General features: G+C 39.0%; 1 protein-coding gene across 2 annotated transcripts in view; it reads left to right on the top strand.

The window, feature by feature from the left end:
• The first annotated feature begins 2,673 nt into the window (after positions 1–2,673).
• ALDH1L2 (aldehyde dehydrogenase 1 family member L2) overlaps positions 2,674–22,018 on the top strand; it is a 31,788-nt gene continuing 12,443 nt past the window's right edge. Inside the window, exons 1-10 of one of the 2 annotated variants that reach the window (XM_061445019.1) lie at positions 2,697–2,916; positions 8,835–8,976; positions 11,186–11,420; positions 14,900–15,065; positions 15,843–15,944; positions 17,474–17,563; positions 18,645–18,779; positions 19,137–19,262; positions 20,680–20,771; positions 21,660–21,807. In XM_061445019.1, coding sequence (XP_061301003.1) covers positions 2,866–2,916; positions 8,835–8,976; positions 11,186–11,420; positions 14,900–15,065; positions 15,843–15,944; positions 17,474–17,563; positions 18,645–18,779; positions 19,137–19,262; positions 20,680–20,771; positions 21,660–21,807 — 1,287 coding nt within the window. In that variant the 5' untranslated portion in view covers positions 2,697–2,865. Of the gene's footprint in view, positions 2,917–8,834; positions 8,977–11,185; positions 11,421–14,899; positions 15,066–15,842; positions 15,945–17,473; positions 17,564–18,644; positions 18,780–19,136; positions 19,263–20,679; positions 20,772–21,659; positions 21,808–22,018 lie in introns of both variants that reach the window. The other variant, XM_061445020.1, reaches the window with a different exon arrangement.

Here is a 22,018-nt window from a genome sequence, read left to right as displayed (position 1 = left end):
TAATTCCCCAGCTATTTTTTATGCCATGATTCTGCTGACAAATGACACCTTCTCTTGTGATTTTTCCCTTTTGTCATTAACATTTTAATAGCGTGTGAAGTAATTGGAGATGTATTATTGTGTCAATAGGTTTGGAGTTTTTTGGAGAGGAAGGTATGCAAAGTAATTAAAACTTTAGTCCTTTTACCATGTGCGTTGTTGTATTGTCTGTGTTGTGTGCCTGTAACAAAGAGAGCCAGAAGTCATTACAAATTGCTTACTAGGAAACCCAGGTATTTTGCCATAAGGCTGTGTGTCACTGGTTAAATGCCAAGTATGTGGTGTTCTAGCCCAAGAGGATTTTGGATCATAAGCCAGGATTTGGAGTTTCATGATTCAGTGCTTAAATCTGGCTCCAGATTTTGCAGTATAGGACCATTTCAATGCCAGCTTTTGTAATAGAAGCTGTTTGCACTCTACCATATGGAATTTGCACAGCTTCCATCAAGTCATAGGAAGACTATACATACATTGAGTCCTCCTACCACCTGAGGTAGTGAGATAGTTACTTTAGTAAGGACTGGATGTCTCTACCTTTTATTTGAACACATAGTGGGTTTAGTCAGTCACATGACTGTCTTGTGCATGCATGTGTATAGTTCCTGTATTGCTACAACATGACCTATCAAACTGTGCAACTATTAATCTTTCTTTCAAAAAATGCTAATTCTAAAAGAAAACAGGCATTTCAGACAACAGTGCATGTAGTAGTTAAATGATGCAATTTAGTCCAACGAAATTATGAGTTTTAACGTTTTTATTGTACAATTTAAAGAGGAAGAATTTTTAAAAAATAGTTTCAACAATGAAATTTGATAGATCTTATATGAGATAATTAGAAGATATGAAGTCACATACCCATAGAAGCAGCCAGTAACAACAGAATACATGCTATTTCTAAAGTAAGCCACAAAGCAAAATCTTTAAGCTTTCATACTGAAAATCTGGCATTACTGTACACCACTCATTTCCAAACCATAGCACCACAGGTACTAGAGAAGGAACACTTGTATAAACATATCGTCCCCCTTTGTTAATGGGATTTTTTGATGAATTCTACTAGTTTAGTTTTTCATGTCTCAGAGTAAAGAAACTAATTCCTTTGGTTGACCTTTCCATCATCTAAGAAATCTTATACTACAAATGATGGCATCACGAGAAGAATCTTCACTAAAGTGGGCCAAGCACTTCCCTAGTTTTTTCACCCCATAGAGAGGAAATCACTGACTAGTGATTTTCTCTGTTGAATTTTCATTGCAAAGCAAAGTCCAGAGGTTTATTTTAATTAAAAAGTTTTATTATGCTTCCTGTTGTTTCCGTTCAATGCCACCGACACTTCTGAGACTGTCAAGAGCCTTGAATAAAAGGCAGGATATAGTTTTGCTACACATGAGTAAATCAGGGAATTAATTACATTATGAGAGTCCTACTGCAAGCCGTTGTGTAACTTTACTCACAGGGATATTGTGTACCTCCAATCTGACCTCCTTTGGGACTGGCGGTTTGCCTCTTGCGGCACCTCTTCTTCCCGTGTCCCCAGTTCTGCAGCAATGCTCTTCCTTCAGGTATAGCTGAGCATTTGAAGTGCCCTGGAGAGTGGGGACCTTGCAGTTAAATCCTGAGGATTACTGTTGCAGTTTTTTTGCAGGAAAGCATAAAAAAAAGGGCAGTGAGAAATGGATGTTTTCAAGTGTTAGGGAAGACTTTGCCTACTGTACTTTATACTACAAGGAACATTTCTGCAGGTCATAAATTTGGCTGGTGGGTTGCCTCTGACCTACCTCATGTGCTTCACAACTCAGCTGTAAGAAAAAATTCTCTATTTTTACCTTCATTTTCTTGTCAGCAACAAAGTGCTTGCCACTCTTTTATCCACCCTAGTTCTTTATGTTCAAGTGCTGCTAGGGTTTAAACCTGACCCGATTTGCAATGATGTTTACACTACTGCCCTGCTCTCAGCTTTCTGTTTTGTTGTTCATATCGCTTTGGGAGTCATTTTCATTTGCCTTCTGACTGTACTTTTAGCACTTGAATTCGTATTTTCAAGACCTTTCCTATAGCTCTGACAAGATGATTTTGTTGTGACTTTAGAAAAATATTGAAGTTTAACCATTTATGTTAACAGATGTTGGAAGATTTATTATGTTAACAAATGTTGGAAGATTTTCTATCATTATTAAGTAGAGTGAGCTGCTTTAAAAATGCCTAGAGATGTTGGAGATACGGATTTTCACAAAGTCATTAATATGTGTGTTAACCTCATTACTGGCATTTTTGACATGCAATAAACCAAAAACTCAGGTCCATAATCTACACGAATCTTTGCACAGAAGATTCACATCAATGTCTCCCCGACCGCCTGGGTAGAGGGGCCGAAGCCGGGGGCCATCTCTCCTCCGACCCCGTGGCGGCCCCTGCGGAAGGGGAGGACTGAGTACCACTCAAACCCCAGCCCTCGGCCCACCAAGCACTGTCCAGGTGTCCGTGACCCGTGTCCTCCGGCCCTGTGGGGCGGGACAGAGTCGCTCGCCCGGCTCCCCACCACCTCCCCAGGGCTGCACGGCGCCTACACACCCACCCACCCCCCCCCCCGCCCCTCCGCTTTCCCGGCGCCGGGGCGGGGGCAGCGGGAGCGGCAGGTGCGGAGCCCCCGCCCTCCAGCCGCCGCGCCGGTCGCCGCGGGCCCGGGCGGGGGCGCGCGCCGCGGATGCAGGCGCTGGCGGGGCGCCAGCAGCATCGGCGCGGGTTGCATCAGACGAGGCGCTCCGCTGCCGCCGCGGGTGCCGGGCAGCCGAGGGAGCTCGGGGCCCTGCGGTGCTCCGCAAGATGCTGCGGACAGCCCCGCGGCTGCTGCGGACGATCTGCACCACGGCCGCGGTGAGTGGCGCGGGGCGGGCAGCGGGGATGTGTCCCCCTCCCACCGTGCCGTGCCGTGCTCGGCAGCGAACGGCGGGGGTTGCTCCTCGGTGTGTCTCCCCGGCCGGCGGGCAACCAGGAGCCGAGCACAGAGGGGAAAAAGTAGCGGGAGGTGGCATTTCTCAGGGTGTGATGCGTATTGTCTCTGCCGCGGTTTTAATAGAGCGCGTACAGCGCGGGAAGGTTAGAAGGGCTCCAGAGGGGGCTTGGTTTGGGCGCAGAAGCAGCATCTTGGCCGGCTGGTCTGCGGCGGGATCGCAGCCATCATCTGGGCGCTGCATCTTGCAGGGATGTGCCTGGAAGCTGCGGGGAACAGGCACCAGCGATGCTGTGATAAGTCCCAGTAGTCCTGTGTTGAGAACAATGTGAGTGTGGCTGTTCGCTGCCTCCCTCACGCTGGATTTGTCCAGTGAGAAGCTGAAGGTTGATTTCTCAGTTAGAAAGGGCCATGTCCATTCCCTGTGCCGGAAAGAACCCTATGCTTTGGCCTGGGGACCATGTTTACTTTGTGACCTTCTCATCGCCAGTTCATAGTTCTGGGATGGTGGTGGGTTGCTCGGGTTGAAGTTGATGGTCTTAATTCCTCTGCACCCCGCGGTTTAGTTTTTTACAGCTCTGAATATTTGTTCCAGGCCATCCTTTATGTCCTGTTAGATATATGGACTGCAGAACTCTTGCAAGTAACTGCTCCCTGAAAGCCTTGCCCAATCCAAATTGTCCAGATGCGTAGGTCTGGCAAGCTGAATGAGGCTGGGGGAAGACTTCTTCCTTTCCTAAAGACAGTTCTTCCTTTCCTAAAGACAGTTCTTTGTTTCATATTTGACTGCTTGGTTTAGGATGAGGACAGCACTCCTCTGAAAGTATCTACGTGAACGTATTATAATACAGACATTTAACACAAGCTTTTTGGAAATGCAGTCAGCAGTGCCAAAAAATGTGAATGAATGACTGGTGAGAACACATTGCCTCTAGATGTGTAGATGGGAGGGGAGGTTCTGTGATAGGTTTCTTTCTATCTGGAAGCACTGGCATTCAGCACATGTTGGGGGAACCTCCGTAGAAATACAGTTGCAGTACTGCTTTTCAAAGGAGGCAAAATTCTATATTAATTTTAAAAAAAGATGTAACATATGAAAATATTCACTAGCTTCACTAAATTCTTACACAGAATAAATAAAAAAATGGAATCTTCGTAGTAAGATAGTAAGCTTCATAACCACAGTAGCAGTTGCTAGATCTTTGCTTTCAAGAGATTTGATTAGAAACTGATAACCAATTGAATTTTAGACACACATACAGAAAAGCTAGTAACTGAATATTATTTTTATCTATGAAATAAATATTCTTCTATGGATAGGTTTTGTAACAGTAGACTTTTCTGAGAGAAAAAAAGTGTAGCTCTTGGGCTTGTCTTTCATTGTTAGGAACTAGAACTTGACAAGATAGTTACCAGCCTTTGTCAGGCTGCTTCTTGCTGCTTCTCCATGCTGAATTCTGTTTATTTATTTGCATTATTTTTGGTTAGGTATTTTGGGGGAAAAAAAAACCCAAACCCAACGTTAAAATACTGTATAGTTTTTAATGAGCTGTTGTAAAATAAATTCCAGTACAGTATCAACAGATGGTATGGACAGAATTTTTAATTAGGGAAGTGAAACATATCTGTGCTTGCATATTGAGGCGGTGAAATAGTGGTATTTCAGACAAGTTGAACATCCAAGATAAGACTGCTTCTACAAGCAGTTGTCAGGTTTTATGCTCCTTATCTTTATCTGGTTTTCTTCATCCAAACTGGGAGCACTAGAGTTTGGGAAAGGGAATTAATATTAATCTGTGTTATAATATAAGCAAAAGAGAAATTTAATGAAGAAATTAAAGTTTAGACAATTAAAACAATGGAATTATAGTACAGTGAGCACCAACCTTCTAAATTCTTACGTTTTGGTAGCACTGTCATAATAGCTACATTACCCTATGATCAGTCGTAAAAGAAAGGCCTGCTCCACCTGGATTGCATTGTTTGCCATAACTAGGAATTGGGTAGCCTTACAAAAGTACAGCAAAAAGTCCTGTCTGATACTGCATGACCATTAACCTTCCCATGCATCTGTTTATGAATGTTATACATCTGTTGTCAGCCAGGCAACTGCAAAAGACATCTAATATAACCTCTTAACATCACTGATGGACACAACAAAGTTTAATCTTTTTATACGTTAGTGATATTGATTCAGTATCTACCTAGCACATTATTCAATAACAAGTTTGTTGTGGTGTTCTTCAATGAGCTTCCTTTCTACAGCTACTTAATGAAAGCTCATTATGGTACACTGGCCAAAATGAGCCATCAAACTGTTTTTAATGTCTGTGTAATCTTATAGAATTTCCATTTTAATTGAGTATTACATCCGCATTAAATTCTTCTAAAAGGATATCCCACTTTCACAGGTCTAATTCAGCTTAGGTGAAAATACTTGAGGAGAGTTTCCAGATGAAGATACAGGGTGGCTATAAGATCTCGTGCAGTTGCTCAACTGTAATTTTTCAAATGCAACAAAAAATGAAGGACTGAATCTGTGGCCTGATCATGCAAGCCCCTCCACATATGGGATTTCTTTTCTTTTTTTTTTTTTTTTTTACTCAGTAGAAATCCTGGCTTGTTTGTGGGTTTGGCTCCTGCTTTCTACCCATGGCAGTACATGTGTTAATGCACTACAAACAAATTGTCGTGTCTAACCCAGATCTTAATAGAAATCGTGCAACATACATATGTCATTCGTTGGAGAAGTAACTCAAGAATCACTGGTCATAGCATAATTACCAGATCCATCTTGAAATTGAATTCAGTCCCCATTTGAGTAACTTGGTGTGTGAGACAGCAGAGCTGATTTGCTGCCAGGCTAATCCTTTTGTGCACTACAGTGAAGAAATGGGACTTAGCCAGCCTGCAGTCATCTCAATTTTGCCAGGGTTTTTTTATTTGTTTGTTTGAGGGTTGTGTTCTCTGCTTGCTTCTCACCATTTGTTGACTCATTGCCACAACTAACACAAATTAAGCATGTGTAGCTTTACTGAAACAATGTTGATTTACAGCAACTCATGATTTGGAACTGGAACTGGTATGCAGTTCCATGTAATATGAGAATCAGATTTATTCACAGGGAAACATGAACTGAAAGTTAAGTTTAGGAATAGAGGATGCAGATGCTATTAACACTTTATGAATAAGTGGAGAAAAGGTAGCTCTTAAAATGGTGATAAATTTGGGCTTAAAATTACAGGAAGATTGGCCAAGTGTAAGAAAAGCAACAGAGGGCAGCAAGTCAGTACTTTAAAAAGGAGGTTGGGTAAAATTATGAAAGCAATCCTGTGATGTGATTTCTTGTGAAGGAAGGAGGACTAGGTCTGTTAGTTAAGAAGATCCCTTCCAGTCTTCTGTTCTTATGGAGAGATGTTAACAAAAGGATGAAAGTCAAATAATTGTTATCAGGACCGTCTTTAATGTTTCGTCAAAGTATTAGTTGGGCTACCACTGTAAATTATAGTACAGTAATCAGCGAGTAATCACAGTACATAATACAGTAATTGTATGCTTGGAACTCCATACCAGTTCCAGTTCCAAATCAGGAGTCTTCATACCATGCCAAACACGTTCAGTGATTCAGCAGCTTAGTCCAACTTGCCTGCTCTAGTTAAAATAGCAAAACCTGATGATTAATTACTTTTTATAGTGCAGCAATATTTTTGCTGTACAAGCAAAGAGATCAGTCATAAAGCATTGGTAGTAAGTTCTACCAGCATCCCTTGGGCATTGCTACATAAGGATTGCATTGCAAGGATAAGTTGTGCTCATTGTAATTCAGAACAATGTCTTGTCTCGTGGTCGTAATTTAGGCAATACTGCCAGCAGTGCAGCATTGGTTAGTAGTATTATCATCAGCAGTCTTACAGTCTTTTTTACCAGCCAAATATAACAATCTGATTTTTGCAAGAGCCTGAGTTATGTCCACCTTTGCATCTTCCTGTTACTACTGCAGTTGCACTAGTGCTGACTAATGCTGTAATACAGCGACAGTTTTACTGTGGAGTTTCATTCTGAGGGAAAATACTGCCTCTGGCCAAATAGTTATTTCCTATTGTTTTATACAAAAGGTAAAAAACACACTTCAGTATTCCTGTAGTGGAACTTACCAACTCATAACTCACTTTTTTTCCAGGACAGCTGCACAAGTAAAATGTAACTTGAAGCCAGGAAAATACATCTGTAGTATTTCAGCTCTGAAATGAATTGCAAGAAAACAGATTGCAGTTTTGAGCAGCCTGTTTTTCAAGAAATTTCTCTTTGTCATAGAACTTTTCATATGGTTTGATTGGCAGTCCAGACCATTGGTATCCAATCAATAACCCAAATAATATTCTCCTTTCTCAGCACCATAAGAAAGGGAAAAGAGGAGGGAGGAGGAAAACATACAAGTGCCAACATATAGAACAAATGCCAGTGGTTAAGATATTCAGACAGTGCTTTGATTCTTTTTTATCATTCCAAGCTCGTGGCATCTAAAGGGTCGTATAGAAAAAATGGAAGTCAAAGTCCATTTGTGAAAGCTGAAGTTAAGAATAAAGAGGGGGGAAGTATGTGGATACCTCCTAAGAGGAGGTGTCTTTATAGATTGAGTCTAGGAATAGTTTCTACCAGATTTAGCTTCGAGAAAGGTTTTATGTATATCCTGTGTAGACCTTTCCTTCATAACCAGGTTTGCTAGTCCATTTGTTTTTCAAGGGCTTCGAGTTTCCAGGAGCTGATGAAAAATGTGAAGGCAGCGCTTAATAGGGATAGTTCCACCTTTCTGCCAGTGCTTACGTGCTCATTCCTGCTCCCCTGCTGGACCTCTGTTAGGACCCATGGCAGTGCAATGAACTATTCCAGTGAATAGATCCAGCTAAGAACAAGCCACATTTTGGTAGGTCAGTGCCTCCCTTCCTCAGTACCTTAATCCAGTTCATGCAGCTACAGAAATACCAGTTCTGGGATAAAGCAGGTGTTAGAGGCAGGGGACTGGAGGTAGGGTGAGAGAGGAGCACAATTATCTCCTAAATATGAAGGGACTCTGAAGGTATTGGTAATTTCTCAGGGTGCAAGCACTTAAATAACATAGCAGTACATGATAGCCTGGTGTCATAGTAGTGTTGTGATTCTAACTATGCTAAAAATAAACAGTTTGGGCAGTTATTCCCACATACTCAGTCTGAAGAAGCTTAAAAGCACATGTCTAGCGTAATGGGATGCAAATGCAGAAGACAGTGGAAGTCCAGCAAGGGAACCTCATGTTTAGCAGTATTTCTTTGTAGGAGGATCAAATGGATGCTCATTACCTTTAACTTGGCAGGAAAAACGCAAGCATATCTTCTTTAGCCTATACATATTAACCACAAATAATACAATACCATTTAAGTATAGGGTAAATCCCTGTAATAAAGGGTGTGTTCCAGGCACCTAAATTATGCCTAGAAAAAGTGTTTTATGTATCTGTTTCAAAAGATGTATTTTAATTTCTTACCTCATTAGTTCTATCTGAATAAGATCATGCAACCTGATATGCCCCGTGTAACCAGCAGTGGGTCTGTCTTATGACAACCTGGGAAAGCCATATAAACATCAGTGACATTATCAGATGATACTTTCATGTTAAGTGTGGTCTATCAGAATTGTATATTGCTTGTCATTAATAAAAAAAAATAATTATTATTCCTTCAAAGGTGATTGGGATAGAAAGTCTCTTCCACTTTAAACACTGATCAAGAAAGTGCAAGAGAAGTGTAAGCTCTAATGTATTTTCTTTTCATCCTATAACATGCCTTGTTTGAATTCTTTTTACCAGGCTTATCAACACAAGCTAAAGCTAGCCCTTATAGGTCAAAGTATTTTTGGGCAAGAAGTTTATAACAAGCTGAGAAAAGAGGGACATAAAGTTGTGGGTGTATTCACAGTGCCTGACAAGAATGGACAAGCTGATCCTTTGGGTAAGTGTAACTTTAATCCCAATCTTAAAATTACAGGCATACATAACAAACTTGCCTTTTCGTGAGAAGAGATATCTATATGGAAATGACTTGCATATATTGTCCTTATTACACTGATTCAGCATAAGAACTATGCTTTAACAAACACAAGTCCCAGAACCAGTTTAACCTTGTCGGTATTTAAAAGTTGTTTCTAGCCATACAGGGCCATACATTAAGATATTTGAAAAATAAATTGATCTCTGTACCTTATTTGAATGTACATCCCAGAGGTAATTCTGAACTAGAAATGTATCTTAAAACAAACAGTTGCTGAGCCAGTACTCAAGCACAAATGTCTGTCACCTGTTTCACTGCTGGCTGTGACATGCAAGGCTTGGAGCCAAGACTGTTTATCCCTGGCTTTCTGCCTGTCCTGACAAGCTTGTATGCTGCAGTGTACCTGCAGAGCCTATTTCTCTTCCACCTAAACTATGGAAAACCAACTGAAAACATTAGAGGAGGCTTTGCTCTGGCTTTTTCCACTGTCAGGATGCATAAGGGTTTTCTAGACTTCCTAAAGAAAGAGTTGTTGCTCGACAACAGAATTGTACTCATAGAACAGAACCCAGTGGGTCAAAGAAGCTACTTTGGAATAATCTGAATTGTAAACTCTTAGTTTTTTTTTTATTCACTGGCACAAAAATAGTGAAATAATATGATTAGCAAATGGAAGTACCAGAATGGAATGTACTTTCATGGATAATCTGAAATTAAAACTAACATTCTATGAGCTGTCTAAAGTTCAAGTCTCTCTCAGTTTTGGGTTTTTTTTTTGGTCAGGTCCTGACATGTTTTTACAGAATTTTTATGAGAGAAGAATCAAACATAACTTTTACTTGTGTGGACTATGGTGCTCCCAAGCTAGCATATAGTTCTCAAGTTTACTGCATTCTGTAACTCTATCTCATTAAAAGACTTAATCACATTAAAAGAGTAAATCACAAAGATTTATTTTGGAAGAAGTAGAGGAGGCAACTATTTGTTTAGAAAAAAACTATTCAACTGTTCAGCTCTGGAAGCATCCCATAATACTTTTACATTATATAAACTTTAATTGTGCAGTTATTACACTAGCAGATGTAATTGAGTAAATCTTCCATTGATTTTAATTGTATATTTACTTTAAACTGTAGAATTAGTTTATTGCTCTCCCAATATTAAAAAAAATTACTAGACACTTTATTGCTTTTTACTTCTAGATGACTCAAAGAGCTTAAGTCTCAAGTGAAATTTAAAAATGTTTCTGTATTCTCAGGTAGCTACAATTTTTGTTTCTAAAAGAAATTGCAGTATGCACTAACTTCTATAGGCTTGTATTTAAGTAAGTATTTACCTAACACCTACGTTAATAGGCTAAAGATGCTTAGGTCAAAGTCAAGATCCAATTTCAGAACTGAAAAGAAGAAAGTAAAATATAAAAATGTGTATAGAAATATAAATTAAATGGATTTTCCATAACTCTTCCTGTTTTCCCTGTTCTTCCTATTACACATACAACTTAACAGATGTAGAGTTTGACTCTTGCTCTCTGTGACGAGTTATTAAGCAGTTGCATAATGGAATTTATCAAACACCTGAAAATTCCCTCTACAGTTAGCACAGTTGTGGGGTTTTTTTTCTCATCTTTGAGCTTAAATTTGAGTGTAGCTCAAACAAAGTGTGTGCCTCACAGATAAACAAAAGCATATCCAGAAGGCATCAGTAAACGGAATTTTGAAGAAATTACTGAAGGCCGCTATCATCTGTAATTATTTTCACCATATGCCCAAATGCTGCTGACACAAATGAATCTTAGTTATATGTAGTCATGTTCGCATACAAATTTCTGAAGTAGAAAACTAAATTCTGCTACACCAAACCAGTTGCAGGCAAACTGAACGACTGGACAAGAAATTGTCATTGTTAAGTAGTCAGTAACATTCATCATTCTTTTCTGCTTTTGTTGGGTGACCTTAATGTTGAGAATAAAGTAAGCTGTAGTAATGAGAATAAAAGAATTAATAGAATATATCCAAGCCAAAGGTTTTTAGACAGCTTACAGAACAGTACAAAGGGCACTGTAATCATACACTTGATCTGCTTGACTTGCCATGGAGTATCTCATAGTCCAGTTTAGATTTTTAACACAAAATGTGAATTAAAAAAATATTTTTTTCTTGCCCCTCAGCACTGGCAGCAGAGAAGGATGGAACTCCTGTTTTTAAGTTCCCCAGATGGAGAGCTAAAGGCAAGCCTATCCAGGAAGTAGTTGCAGCCTACAAATCGGTTGGAGCAGAGTTAAATGTCCTTCCGTTCTGTACACAGTTCATCCCCATGGATGTTATTGACTGCCCAAAACATGGCTCAATTATTTACCATCCATCCATCCTGCCACGTCACAGAGGAGCTTCTGCAATCAACTGGTGAGTTTTGTGCATCAAAACTACGTGTGTGTCCCATTAGGATGTAAGTCTGTACCCATTACTCACGTAAATGGGTGTTTACATCAACAGTTCTGTTGACTTGCAAGTGCTCTGAAGGAACTTCACTGAAGCAGCTGAGTATTTGGTTCATGAACTGCATTTCATACCTGAGATTCATTATGATTTCCAATTCAAGTGCATCTGTTACTCTGGGAAGGTCAGTGATGTGATCTGTACATTCATATATTTTACTTCCATAGGCAAAGCTATGATCTGGAGTTTTCATAGGCAGGACACTGCCCTTGTAGCTCAAGCACTAGATACGTGTCACAGCGGGGCTTGATTCAGTCTAAGGAAAGGGAGGAGAGAGAAGAGAATCTACAAGAATAAAAACCTTATCTTGCTGTCCTCCTGAGTGATGCACAAAGCTAGATTCAAAATGTTCCTGTCAAAGAACTACACTGCAGTCATACCCCAGTAGACTCAGATCTAACATTCTTGTGACAACATAAATGCCGTTATCACAGTGTTTAAATTCAGTAAGAAATTGCCTAAATATGGAGGAATAATTTTAAAAGAACCTTACAGGCAGCACGGTGATTATCTAAAGACACAGTATTGTAGATTCAAAGCAAAAACATATTTTGCTTTTTTTTGTATTTTTAATCCTTAATGGGAAAAAAATGCTAAGCTGAAGTACTTAAACAGAGGAGTAGAGGAGACTGTTAGAGATGTAAGGAAATTCCTCAAAAATGGCAGTTTTGTCCAAGTAATTAAAATCAAAAAGACCATAAACTCTGGCAAATCAGATGAAAAATGAGAGTAAGGGAGTCCAGGAAAAAGTTAAAAAAAAAAAAACAACCCAAACCAACCTTTTAAAGGTATAAAATTGAATCATAACGATTTTCCCAAATACATTCAAGATGGGAGGTGTGTAGAGTGATAGAAGTGATTTTAAAAAGGTGCTTATCAAAGAGAATACTACAGTAGGAAGCCTGTGCTGGTATTCAGGATGGAGTAGCATAAGATTGTATTACCACAGAGCCCTTCTTTGTGCAGAACAAGTCAGAACAATTCTCTTGAGCTGAACTTTTATTAAACTGATGAATGAATAAAAAAATCCTCTCTCAGGACCAGGGGACGTTCAAGCAAAGGTTCTGCAGGTCTGGGACAGCCTGCAGCATTTCTGTTCCTTCAGATTGCATTGGTGCAGGAGACTGGAAAACAGCAAGAGAATACCAGTTTTAAAAGGGCTGAAAGGGGAAGGAGGAAACTTTAGATCAGTCACTTTGATTTTGATCGACTAAAGAACATAATTACTACACAAGTGGGTGAATGTGATAACATGAAAGTGAGGTTAAGAAAGTGAGAGGTCAAATTCAAAGTTGAAAAACATAAGGTAATGCACGTGAAGGGAAAAATACTAACTATATGTAAGCAGTAATAAATTAATGGTTGCCACTCAGAAAAGAGACTGTGGAAGGATCTTAAATACTGTCTGCATCTAATTTAGAAGATGAAGGAACTAGAAGTGCTTCAGAAAAGGCTAAGAAAGATGGTCAAAGGTATAGAACAGTTTCCATATGATAGAAGACTAGGAGTCTTCAGACTGGAAAAAAGGTCGTTGGGAAGGAAATATGCTAGCAGTGTATTTAGCCATGAAAGACTTGAAAATGTGAATAAGAAAAGATTGCTCATTCTTAATCAAAAGGCAGAGGGCAGCCAGCAGAGACATCAAGCAGTAGAATTCGATTGAATAAAGGAGGACTCTGCAAATGTCTGTTAAATGTGAAATTGCATGTCTAGGCAGCTCTAGAAGGGAAAAAGTTAATCTATTCCACAGGAAGATGTAGATACAAACTCTCAGGAATTTCCTGAGATGAAGAAATGGGAGCGTTTCCCAATGGTATACCACCAAGTCTTGCTCTATTTTGCATACTCCTTCTGTAAGCATCCGTTTTCTGCTTTCTCAGGTAAAGGCTGTTGTCTCAAGACCTTTAATCTACAATAGGATTCTCACACCATTCTTGCGTTTCATCCTCTTACACCTTGCCCCCATCACAACTTCTTTCACATGTTGTGGCTACAGCCCTGGTGCTGATCAGGCCTTTTTCCCCCACAGCGTGACCGAGGAAGCCTGTGAGAATTAGTCATTGCTAAAGGGGCACCAGGCACGAGCAAGGGCCCTGGTCCTCCGAGAGTTCCTCACTTCAGCCTTTACAGCCTCTTCTAGCTGTTGCAAGTTTGTTATCAGCAGCCGTCTGCAGGGGGAGCTGTTGGACAGAAGAGAGGACACAACAGTAGTTCTCACGACGTCACCTGTTCACCATCAGGGACATTTGCGTGCCATATCTTCTCTTCCAGTGCCATCCTGAGGTCATCCACCTCTCACAAGGGTGATCTTTTGTAATTTTTTCATATAAAACAGAAAAAGTGCTGCTCAAATAGGTGAAACATCTGATACGGGCTAACAAAACTTCTGTAAGCTTTTACTTTTGACAACTTCCTCAGTTGTCTTTGGAGTTTGTCCTTTGTTCTGCACAAACGTGTGCTTTACTCATTTTAATTATGTAGTTTTCAGTTCTTACAATTAATATTGTCAATATTTTTGCAATTAAAATTTTATACACTTGAACTTTCAAGTGTATAAACCAGATGTCAGGTGATCCTGTTATACATGGACTGCCAAGGGAATACTTACATGAGATATGTCTTACTGAAAACTGCATTGGTGTTTGAATGGATAAAAAGAGGTTAAAACAATGCAGGAAAGATAGATCTCTCCATTTGTGGCTGCTCCCTTAAACACACTTCTGTTTGATTCCATCATTCTGAGGCACGCAGTTCCAAAGGAAAACTGGAAAGTAACTGGCTGAAGTTCTGGCAGATCCTGAGCTAACGTAAATCAGCATAGGTCTATTTTAAGCAGGGCTGTATGTCCGTGTACAGCAGCTGGGAATCTGGCTGGATACAAATTCCCTTAATAACTTTTCTTGAAACAGTTGCATATCCATCATTTTCCACTCCCAGTTTAGATCTTTTTCAGCTGTGCGACAACTGTATTTCCCTTGCTGACCTTCAGGTAAGTCATGAGGCTTAGCTAATTACAGTAAGCAATTATGCATTATTGAGACAATATGCTATCTAGATGCTTTGTCTTTCAAATTACATCATAACTATTGCACATCTTTTGCTTTGTGTGTCTTACCACTAGTAATACTTGAAAAATAATTTTCACAATGAAACTGTGATAAGACACACTGGATTCAGTTGCAGCATTTATGTCACTTTGTGGAAGCCACACATCAACAGTATCAAAACTGTGTGTTCCTGACTATGAAATGAACAATGAAACTGGTATTAAAGACAGTCAGGATTTTCTATCTACCTAAAGTAAATGAATGTGTAACAGAAGGGTTGATATCCCTGGCTACTTTCATACTGTCTGTACTTACCCTAAGGCTGTTTTTTATGTCCAGGACTTTAATTCAAGGAGATAAGAAAGCAGGATTTACTATTTTTTGGGCTGATGATGGCTTGGACACTGGACCAATCCTTCTGCAGAGAGAATGTGATGTTGGCCAAAATGATACTGTGGATGACCTGTATAACCGGTTTCTCTTCCCAGAAGGAGTAAAGGCTATGGTATGTTTAGCTGAATTAAATGTCAGCATTTTAAGAGGAAGAGAAAAGCATGTGCTCGAGTTTGAGACCAGAGGAAATACAGACAAGATGCATGCATTTGGAAGGCAGACGTTGTGGTGCTCAGTCAAATCCTAGAATTCAGTGGAGCTGCACTGCTTCACAACAGCTGAGGAGGTAGCCTCAGAGTATTCGTTGCTGGCAGCAGGCAGAGCATACCCCATTTCCACAGAAGACAATAAGGCAAATTTGTTTGGAATACGGCTCTTTCCACAGATTTCTTGAAAAAGAGGAGGGGGGATGGTGTTTTGTATTCAAAGCTGTGGTGGATTTGCTTTGGATTTTTTATGCTTGTCCTTTTTCTGTATTGCTTTTAAATGAAGAAAAGAAAATGCATAAAAAATACTCAGCCTGACTTCTTAGAGATTTTCCTTCTCTCTCCATTTAAATGCAGAGAAATAACATTTTGCAGAAAGAAAAAGAAAAGAGTTGAATGCAATCATACAGAGCCACATTCTTGTCCTGCAGAATTTAGGCAGCTGGTATGTGTTTGGTGACTAGGCACTTTCACCAAATTTCTGAGGCTGTTTCTTTTGTCAAAGAGGTTTAAGCAGGTATATGTTAATCAGTGCAGCATTGGTCGCCGAGATTTTGGTAATCTTAGGTTTTAAAAATAAACCAGTTCCCTTTGTGGCAGAAAGTCTCTTGGTGTCGTTCCCAAGTATGACTGAGGAAAAAAGGCAAACCAAGCTAACATTACATCTGTTGCTTTTTACTTAGGTGGAAGCTGTACATCTAATTGCTGATGGTAAGGCCCCTCGTATACCTCAGCCTAAAGAAGGGGCAACATACGAAGGCATCCAGAAAAAGGAAAATGCAGAGGTATGTTAAATAACACAGCATTCATGCATGTCACTAAAAAAGTTATTAACTCGAATTACAACAGTTGTACTTTGTAGTTAACATGAATTTTAACACAACTGTTTCTTCACCTCTTATTCCTGGGTCGATGCATGTAGTGGAGCCCCGGGTAAGTTCCTATTCCCTTCAGCAGTTACAGATATTTAGAAACTTGATGTTTGCTCACCAAGTTGGGATCATCTGCGTGCAGCTAGATGGTAGCTACACAGCATTGAATAGATAGCTCTGTTTACCTGCAGTCCATACTAAATTCTTTACCAGGAATAGATCTGATGTTGGGAAAATCAAGTGGCGCCTTTCCCTTTGGCACCAGGAAAAAAAACAAAACAGGTCATATAAAACAGGTAAAAAAAAATGATTTAAACACCAATGCAAGAATTATATTGTACAAGCATCCCCCCCCTCCACATTAGCTGGATCTTCTTTGTGGGTGAGAACCCCACCATAAAATGATAGTGAGTGCTGGCTGTTTTACCTTCTTTTCTTTTCTAGATCAGTACAAAATCTAAAAAAAAAAAAAAAGGAAAAATTATTCCAACAATTTCAGTCACTTGTCCACAGTGAATATAGTCCTTTCCACCTGAAGTATTGTAGAAGATGCTTTTTATCATAGTCCAATTCCTAACTTGCTTCAGAAATAAATAGCTTTGAATAAGGATTTTTTTTATTCATCCTTTTAATATAACATATAGGGAGCTTCCTTGGAATGAACTAGCTTAATCTCCCTGCTGTGTAACTATTTTCATTGGCTTATAACTTACTTCTAAATATTCTTCATGCTTAAACTAAGAAGGATGCTGGATACTGGAGTGTTGTTATTTAATAGCTATTCGGTTTCTTTCTTAAGTCATTTTGTACATATACCCACAATACCGCAAAGATAAAAGAATATATTTTCACTGGTGTTAGATATTAAATATACATTACATTCTTAAAACATTATTTATTTTTTTCTCAAAGTCTTGCAGGAATTGCAAACTGTAGTAGGGATCCTATTTCTGAAACAATTTATAAAGGGTTAGTAAATTATTTGAAAATATTTCAATAGAAGCTTGTAGATTTAGTAAAGAACTTAGAATCCAAGCTATAAACAGATCATTTTCAGCAGAAAGTGATACCCCAGACATACACTTATTTATATTTATACTATGGTTGTTAACTTTGTTAGTCATAATACTAATTATTTATGAATTAATACCCAGCAGTAAGAGTTATACTTTCATTATATTAGTGTGAGAAGAAGAATCTATGAAAAGATACAGACTGCACAGAACACAGAAGAGCTAAGAGCATCACATTTGTTATGTCTTTGGTGATTAGCCATCTAGAGATTACTAATCGTTTTTTATTAGGCCAGACCTTTACTGTATTCTAGATGTATGAATGGCTGAAAAAGGAGGGAGAATTTGTAATTCTTATATAGGAAAATATTACTAACTTCATTTGCACCTAAACAGAGAATAATTAGGTGGCATGTCTTGATTTCCTAGATCTCCTGGGACCAACCTGCAGCATCTTTGCACAATTGGATTCGAGGGCATGATAAAGTGCCTGGAGCATGGGCAACAATAGATGGCCAGGTATGGTCTGAAAACCAGAAGTATATTACTCTTTTCTATATCTTCCTTTTGACCTTTTATTTTATTACAAAACTAAAGGTGTCTGTATACAGGTGAATGCAAATGAGAGTTACATTGGAGTAGCTGTCATTTGGTGACTGCATGTTTTGTATGTATCTAGAACAGGCACCTAAACAAATGTACAGAATACAATAGTTAGGATATTTTACTTTAAATGATAGCTCCATTTAATTCAATGAAAGATTAAGGTAATACCTGAAAAAAAAATGGGCATGGTACAAAGCAATAAGAAGGGTAGAATCAGACTGTGCCAGTCATTTTGGGAAGTAGGCATGCATTGCAGCATAATGCAACCCATGCTGTACAGTGGGCAACATCATAGTATTACCAGCAAAATGAAACACTGTGAGCTACTGAAATAACAAAGGTTTTGTTTTAAAGAGATTTGTGCCTAGGTCGTATGCAGAAATAAATCTATCTCTTTTATCCAAAATAAATCTATCTATTTTATCCAAACCCAGCTATTTCATTTCAGCGTATTAAAAGCACTACACATTTGGACCACGTTGTACTTACATAAAATATTTTCAAATCACATTGTTTCTTGGCTGTGATGTCCATATTTTGTTACTTAACTGTTATTCATCTGCTGGTAGGCTGCTGCAAAGCCTGATTGTACCCTAATGTCTACAAACTGCCACTGATTTGTGACCCCAGAAAGAGCAGAAGAGCCCAAGAGAGGCAGTGTTGAGCATTGCCAGCCTGGGAGCAGAGCTGGACTCCACCAGTCAAGGCCAGGCTTCTGCTGGTCTCTCACTCTGAACATGCACTGACAAGTGGTGCTTCCCTTTCTGAGCTGGTTCCAGTGTGCACATGGTTACAACTAAGTAGCTTTGCAGGTTTAGGTAGCTTCTGAAGTTTTACATGTCCTGGGTTGTGAAGATATATAAATAATGTTGTAACATGTTTCCCGTGTCTCGGTAGATTTATTTATATTATCTTAAAGCTTCAAAATAGTATCATTATTAGAATTTTAGAACATGTTCAGAATCTGTGCACTTTTAATTCCATTTACTTTTAGGCGGTTACTTTTTATGGGTCATCATTACTCGATGCTTCAGTGCCCACTGGACAAGAGCTGGCAATAAAAGGTGCTTCAAGACCTGGGCTGGTAACCAAGAATGGTCTAGTCATTTTTGGTAATGATGGGAAGATGGTAAGTACCCACCCTGGCAAACATGAGCATGGATAGAGTAACTAGCAAGAAGTGCAAGTAGGATAGAATCGTCAAGGTATACAAATCCAGCTGTTAATGACAGACAGTGAATTTACTTGGAGTTTATCAATCCTCTACCATCCTAGGAGAAGGTATTTGCTTCTCACTCAATCCATGTTCATTTCCAATATGGATTAAAATGTACTAACATTAGGAAAGAATCTGAAAGACAGGTAGGAACTTTACGGCAAGCAATTTACTTTACTATTTCAAAAAACATATTAATGCCTAAAAACTCTTCTCACAAGAATGTATTACCTCCCAGATAACTTAAAATCGTATCTTCTCAATTTTCAGGTACTAGTGAGAAATCTGCAGTTTGAGGATGGAAAAATGATCCCTGCATCTAAGTACTTCTCTGCTGATGAAAAAACTGCCCTGGAACTTACAGAAGAGGAGAAAAAGATGGCAGAAGGTATTAAGGTAATTCAGTAAACTGCTCTAGTAGGGTATTACTTCAGGTAAGATTATTACATAGTTCTCATTATAGGCAAGGCATATCTTTCATTTAGGCATGCAAATTGTTTTTTGATAAAATGTACTCCTCGAAGAGTATGGGGTTGAATCTTTAGTTACTGACATTAATTAAGGTGAAACTGGGAATTCATTAGAGTCCTTACACATCACTTTAGATTTGTTTCAGATACAAGTGATACAAAGACAGTGATTGCAGGGTCAGTTATGGTAAATATCTATTAATGATGAAGGTGGGAGTGAGGAAAAACAAATGGAGCTTTGCCTTGCAACAAGTGAGGTTTTCAACACTGACAGACTTAGGCAGTTATGAAAACCTTTCTTCACTGCACTGTTACTACTAGGATGTGCTCAGACTGGTCCTGTTGGACAAGCTCCAGGGAGTCTTAGAACAGGAGAGCCTGAAAGAGAAGAGCAGTGTTTTTCTCACTGTAGCTGCATGCACTATATCTCTTGTGCTACACCTACACACAAGGTGCTAGCTGGCATAGGGATGCAGCAGTGGGGCAGCTGCAGCAGTAAACTCTCATAGCCAGAGAGGTACTTTTCTGTCCTCTCCTGTAATCCATTCCTCTGTAGTGAGTGTCAGGGTCTTAGCTGAAAGCCACATTTCTCATTAAAGTTGTGCCAGAGCAAATGAATCACAGATGTCTTCCCTTCTGCTAACTCTCATACAAGGCAAATACTTTTTGGCACAGGTCTGGCAGCTTGATGCATTAATATTTTAAACTGCTGCTTCAAGAATACCTTGAGCCTGCTTGCCAGCAACCTGAATGCTGCCTGGAGCTATTGACTGACTGAGATAACAACAAAAGGAAATACAAACTATTCTGTTCATAACATGACCTACTAACTCTGAAACCTAATTGTAATTAATTGAAATGATACTTTACCAGTTATTTCACTATTCATGTTAGCAGAAATCTCCGTCTCATGTGTGCAGCTTAAACTACTTCTCAGCTCTGTCCAGGTGCCAGAAATGCCATCAATCCAGACACAAAGTGCTCCAGGCTGTCCTTGCCTCTGCTGTTGATGTATTACAGAATGCAATGGGAAGTTACTATTTGGAGGATAAAGATCTTAAAAAAATGAGCATGAAAATTATTATCATTATACCATTCAGATTTCTTACCTGATTAGGTGAAATTACAATGGACAAAATAATAGATAAGCTAATTATGCTGATGAATTTATTGGCTAATGTCAGGTCTTTAGACAGACTACCCTGAATTCATTTTCTGCTTTAGAATCCTTTGAGATAATACATGTTGTAGGCACAGATACCACAGGAAATACAGTTTGAGAAATACTTCTTGCAATTAGAGAATTATTCATTATTGCCTCCATTATTTTTATGTATCATTAGGCTATTTGGAAGGGAATTCTGAGTAATGTTGCTGTAATTGAGGATTCCACAGACTTCTTCAAATCCGGAGCATCCTCTATGCATGTTGTCAGGTAAAAAATATTCAAAATAACGACATTTTGAAGCCAACGTTAATGGAAACAAAGTTGTCCTGGTGCTTTTAAATCAGGGTTGATCAAGTAGTGTTAAAAAAAAAAAAAGCTTTATATTTTCCAATACTCTAACTATTCCCTTTCCTGCCTTTGAAAATGAGGTACGCTTTTGCTCCACAAATTAGGAGATACTGATGTAATCCTTATCTTTCTACTGAAGGAAAATTCCCCGTAGCTTCAGAAGCATCATCCCCATGGGGGGAGCCCAGTGATGCCCAAACTTTTCTGCATGGAGTGACAAGTATCTCAAGACCAGGGGGCTGATTGGGAAGCCGAGCAAAGAATTCCACAGAGGGAAAGAATACCCTTTCACAGAAAAAATTGAGCCCATGCTTACAAGTGCATTGAGCTCCTCTGGTGTTGGGGTCACATCAGCTACCTTCTTCTTGTAATTCAGCTATTCCAGGCCATAACATAAAACCAGCATTTCGGTGTTTTGTTTTGTTTGTTTGTTTGTTTTTAACAAATTGATCATTGTCCATATTACTTACCAGTCTCATAGAGCTCTGAATGTCCTCCATGTATGGGATGGAGTAGTTCCATATTCTATTTTATCTATCAATATGTTCTGTTTGTCATTTATTTCCAGAAATTTACCTAAGACTATTCCAGAACTGACATTTCTTTTCCATAACACCCCCAATTAAGCCAACAGATTTCAGTAAAATGCATATCCTCCATGCCAGTGTTGTCAGAGAAACACACACACATATTCAGATGCATGCAAACCGGTGCCCAGTTTTGATCCTTTTCAACCTTCTAATGATTCAATTATGTGAAGAATTCTTTCATTTATAACTAAACTTATTCTTTCTTCAACATCTTTAGAATGCTAGAAGAGATTAAACAGAAATATAGTGGGCTTCAACTACAGAATGAAGATGTGTATATGGCCACTAAGTTTGCAGACTTCATTCAAATGGCTGTCAGAAAATTCAGAGGAGAAGACAAGGAAGAAGAGTTAGTAATTGATTATGTAAGACCTTTTATTCTGCTTTTATTGCTTAGTCTTTCTTGGTTTTAGGGGGAGGGTAGACAATGCTATTGGACTGCTTGATGCAGTAGGAAAAGCAAACAAATATTTGATTATAGAAACTCTTCTTTGTGACTTTTTTTTCCTGTTTTTATATATTTGCATTTTGAAATGGAAGTATATATGTAATACCACTTAACAATATTCCAGAAAC

The sequence above is a fragment of the Pezoporus flaviventris genome, unplaced genomic scaffold (genome assembly GCF_033815535.1).
Source record: "Pezoporus flaviventris isolate CSIRO_AGI_PZ_B2104156 unplaced genomic scaffold, CSIRO_AGI_Pfla_v1 ptg000002l, whole genome shotgun sequence".
Taxonomy (NCBI): Eukaryota; Metazoa; Chordata; class Aves; order Psittaciformes; family Psittacidae; genus Pezoporus; species Pezoporus flaviventris.
The sequence above is the reverse complement of the archived record's forward strand: the minus strand, read 5'-3'. Positions and strand labels throughout refer to the sequence as shown.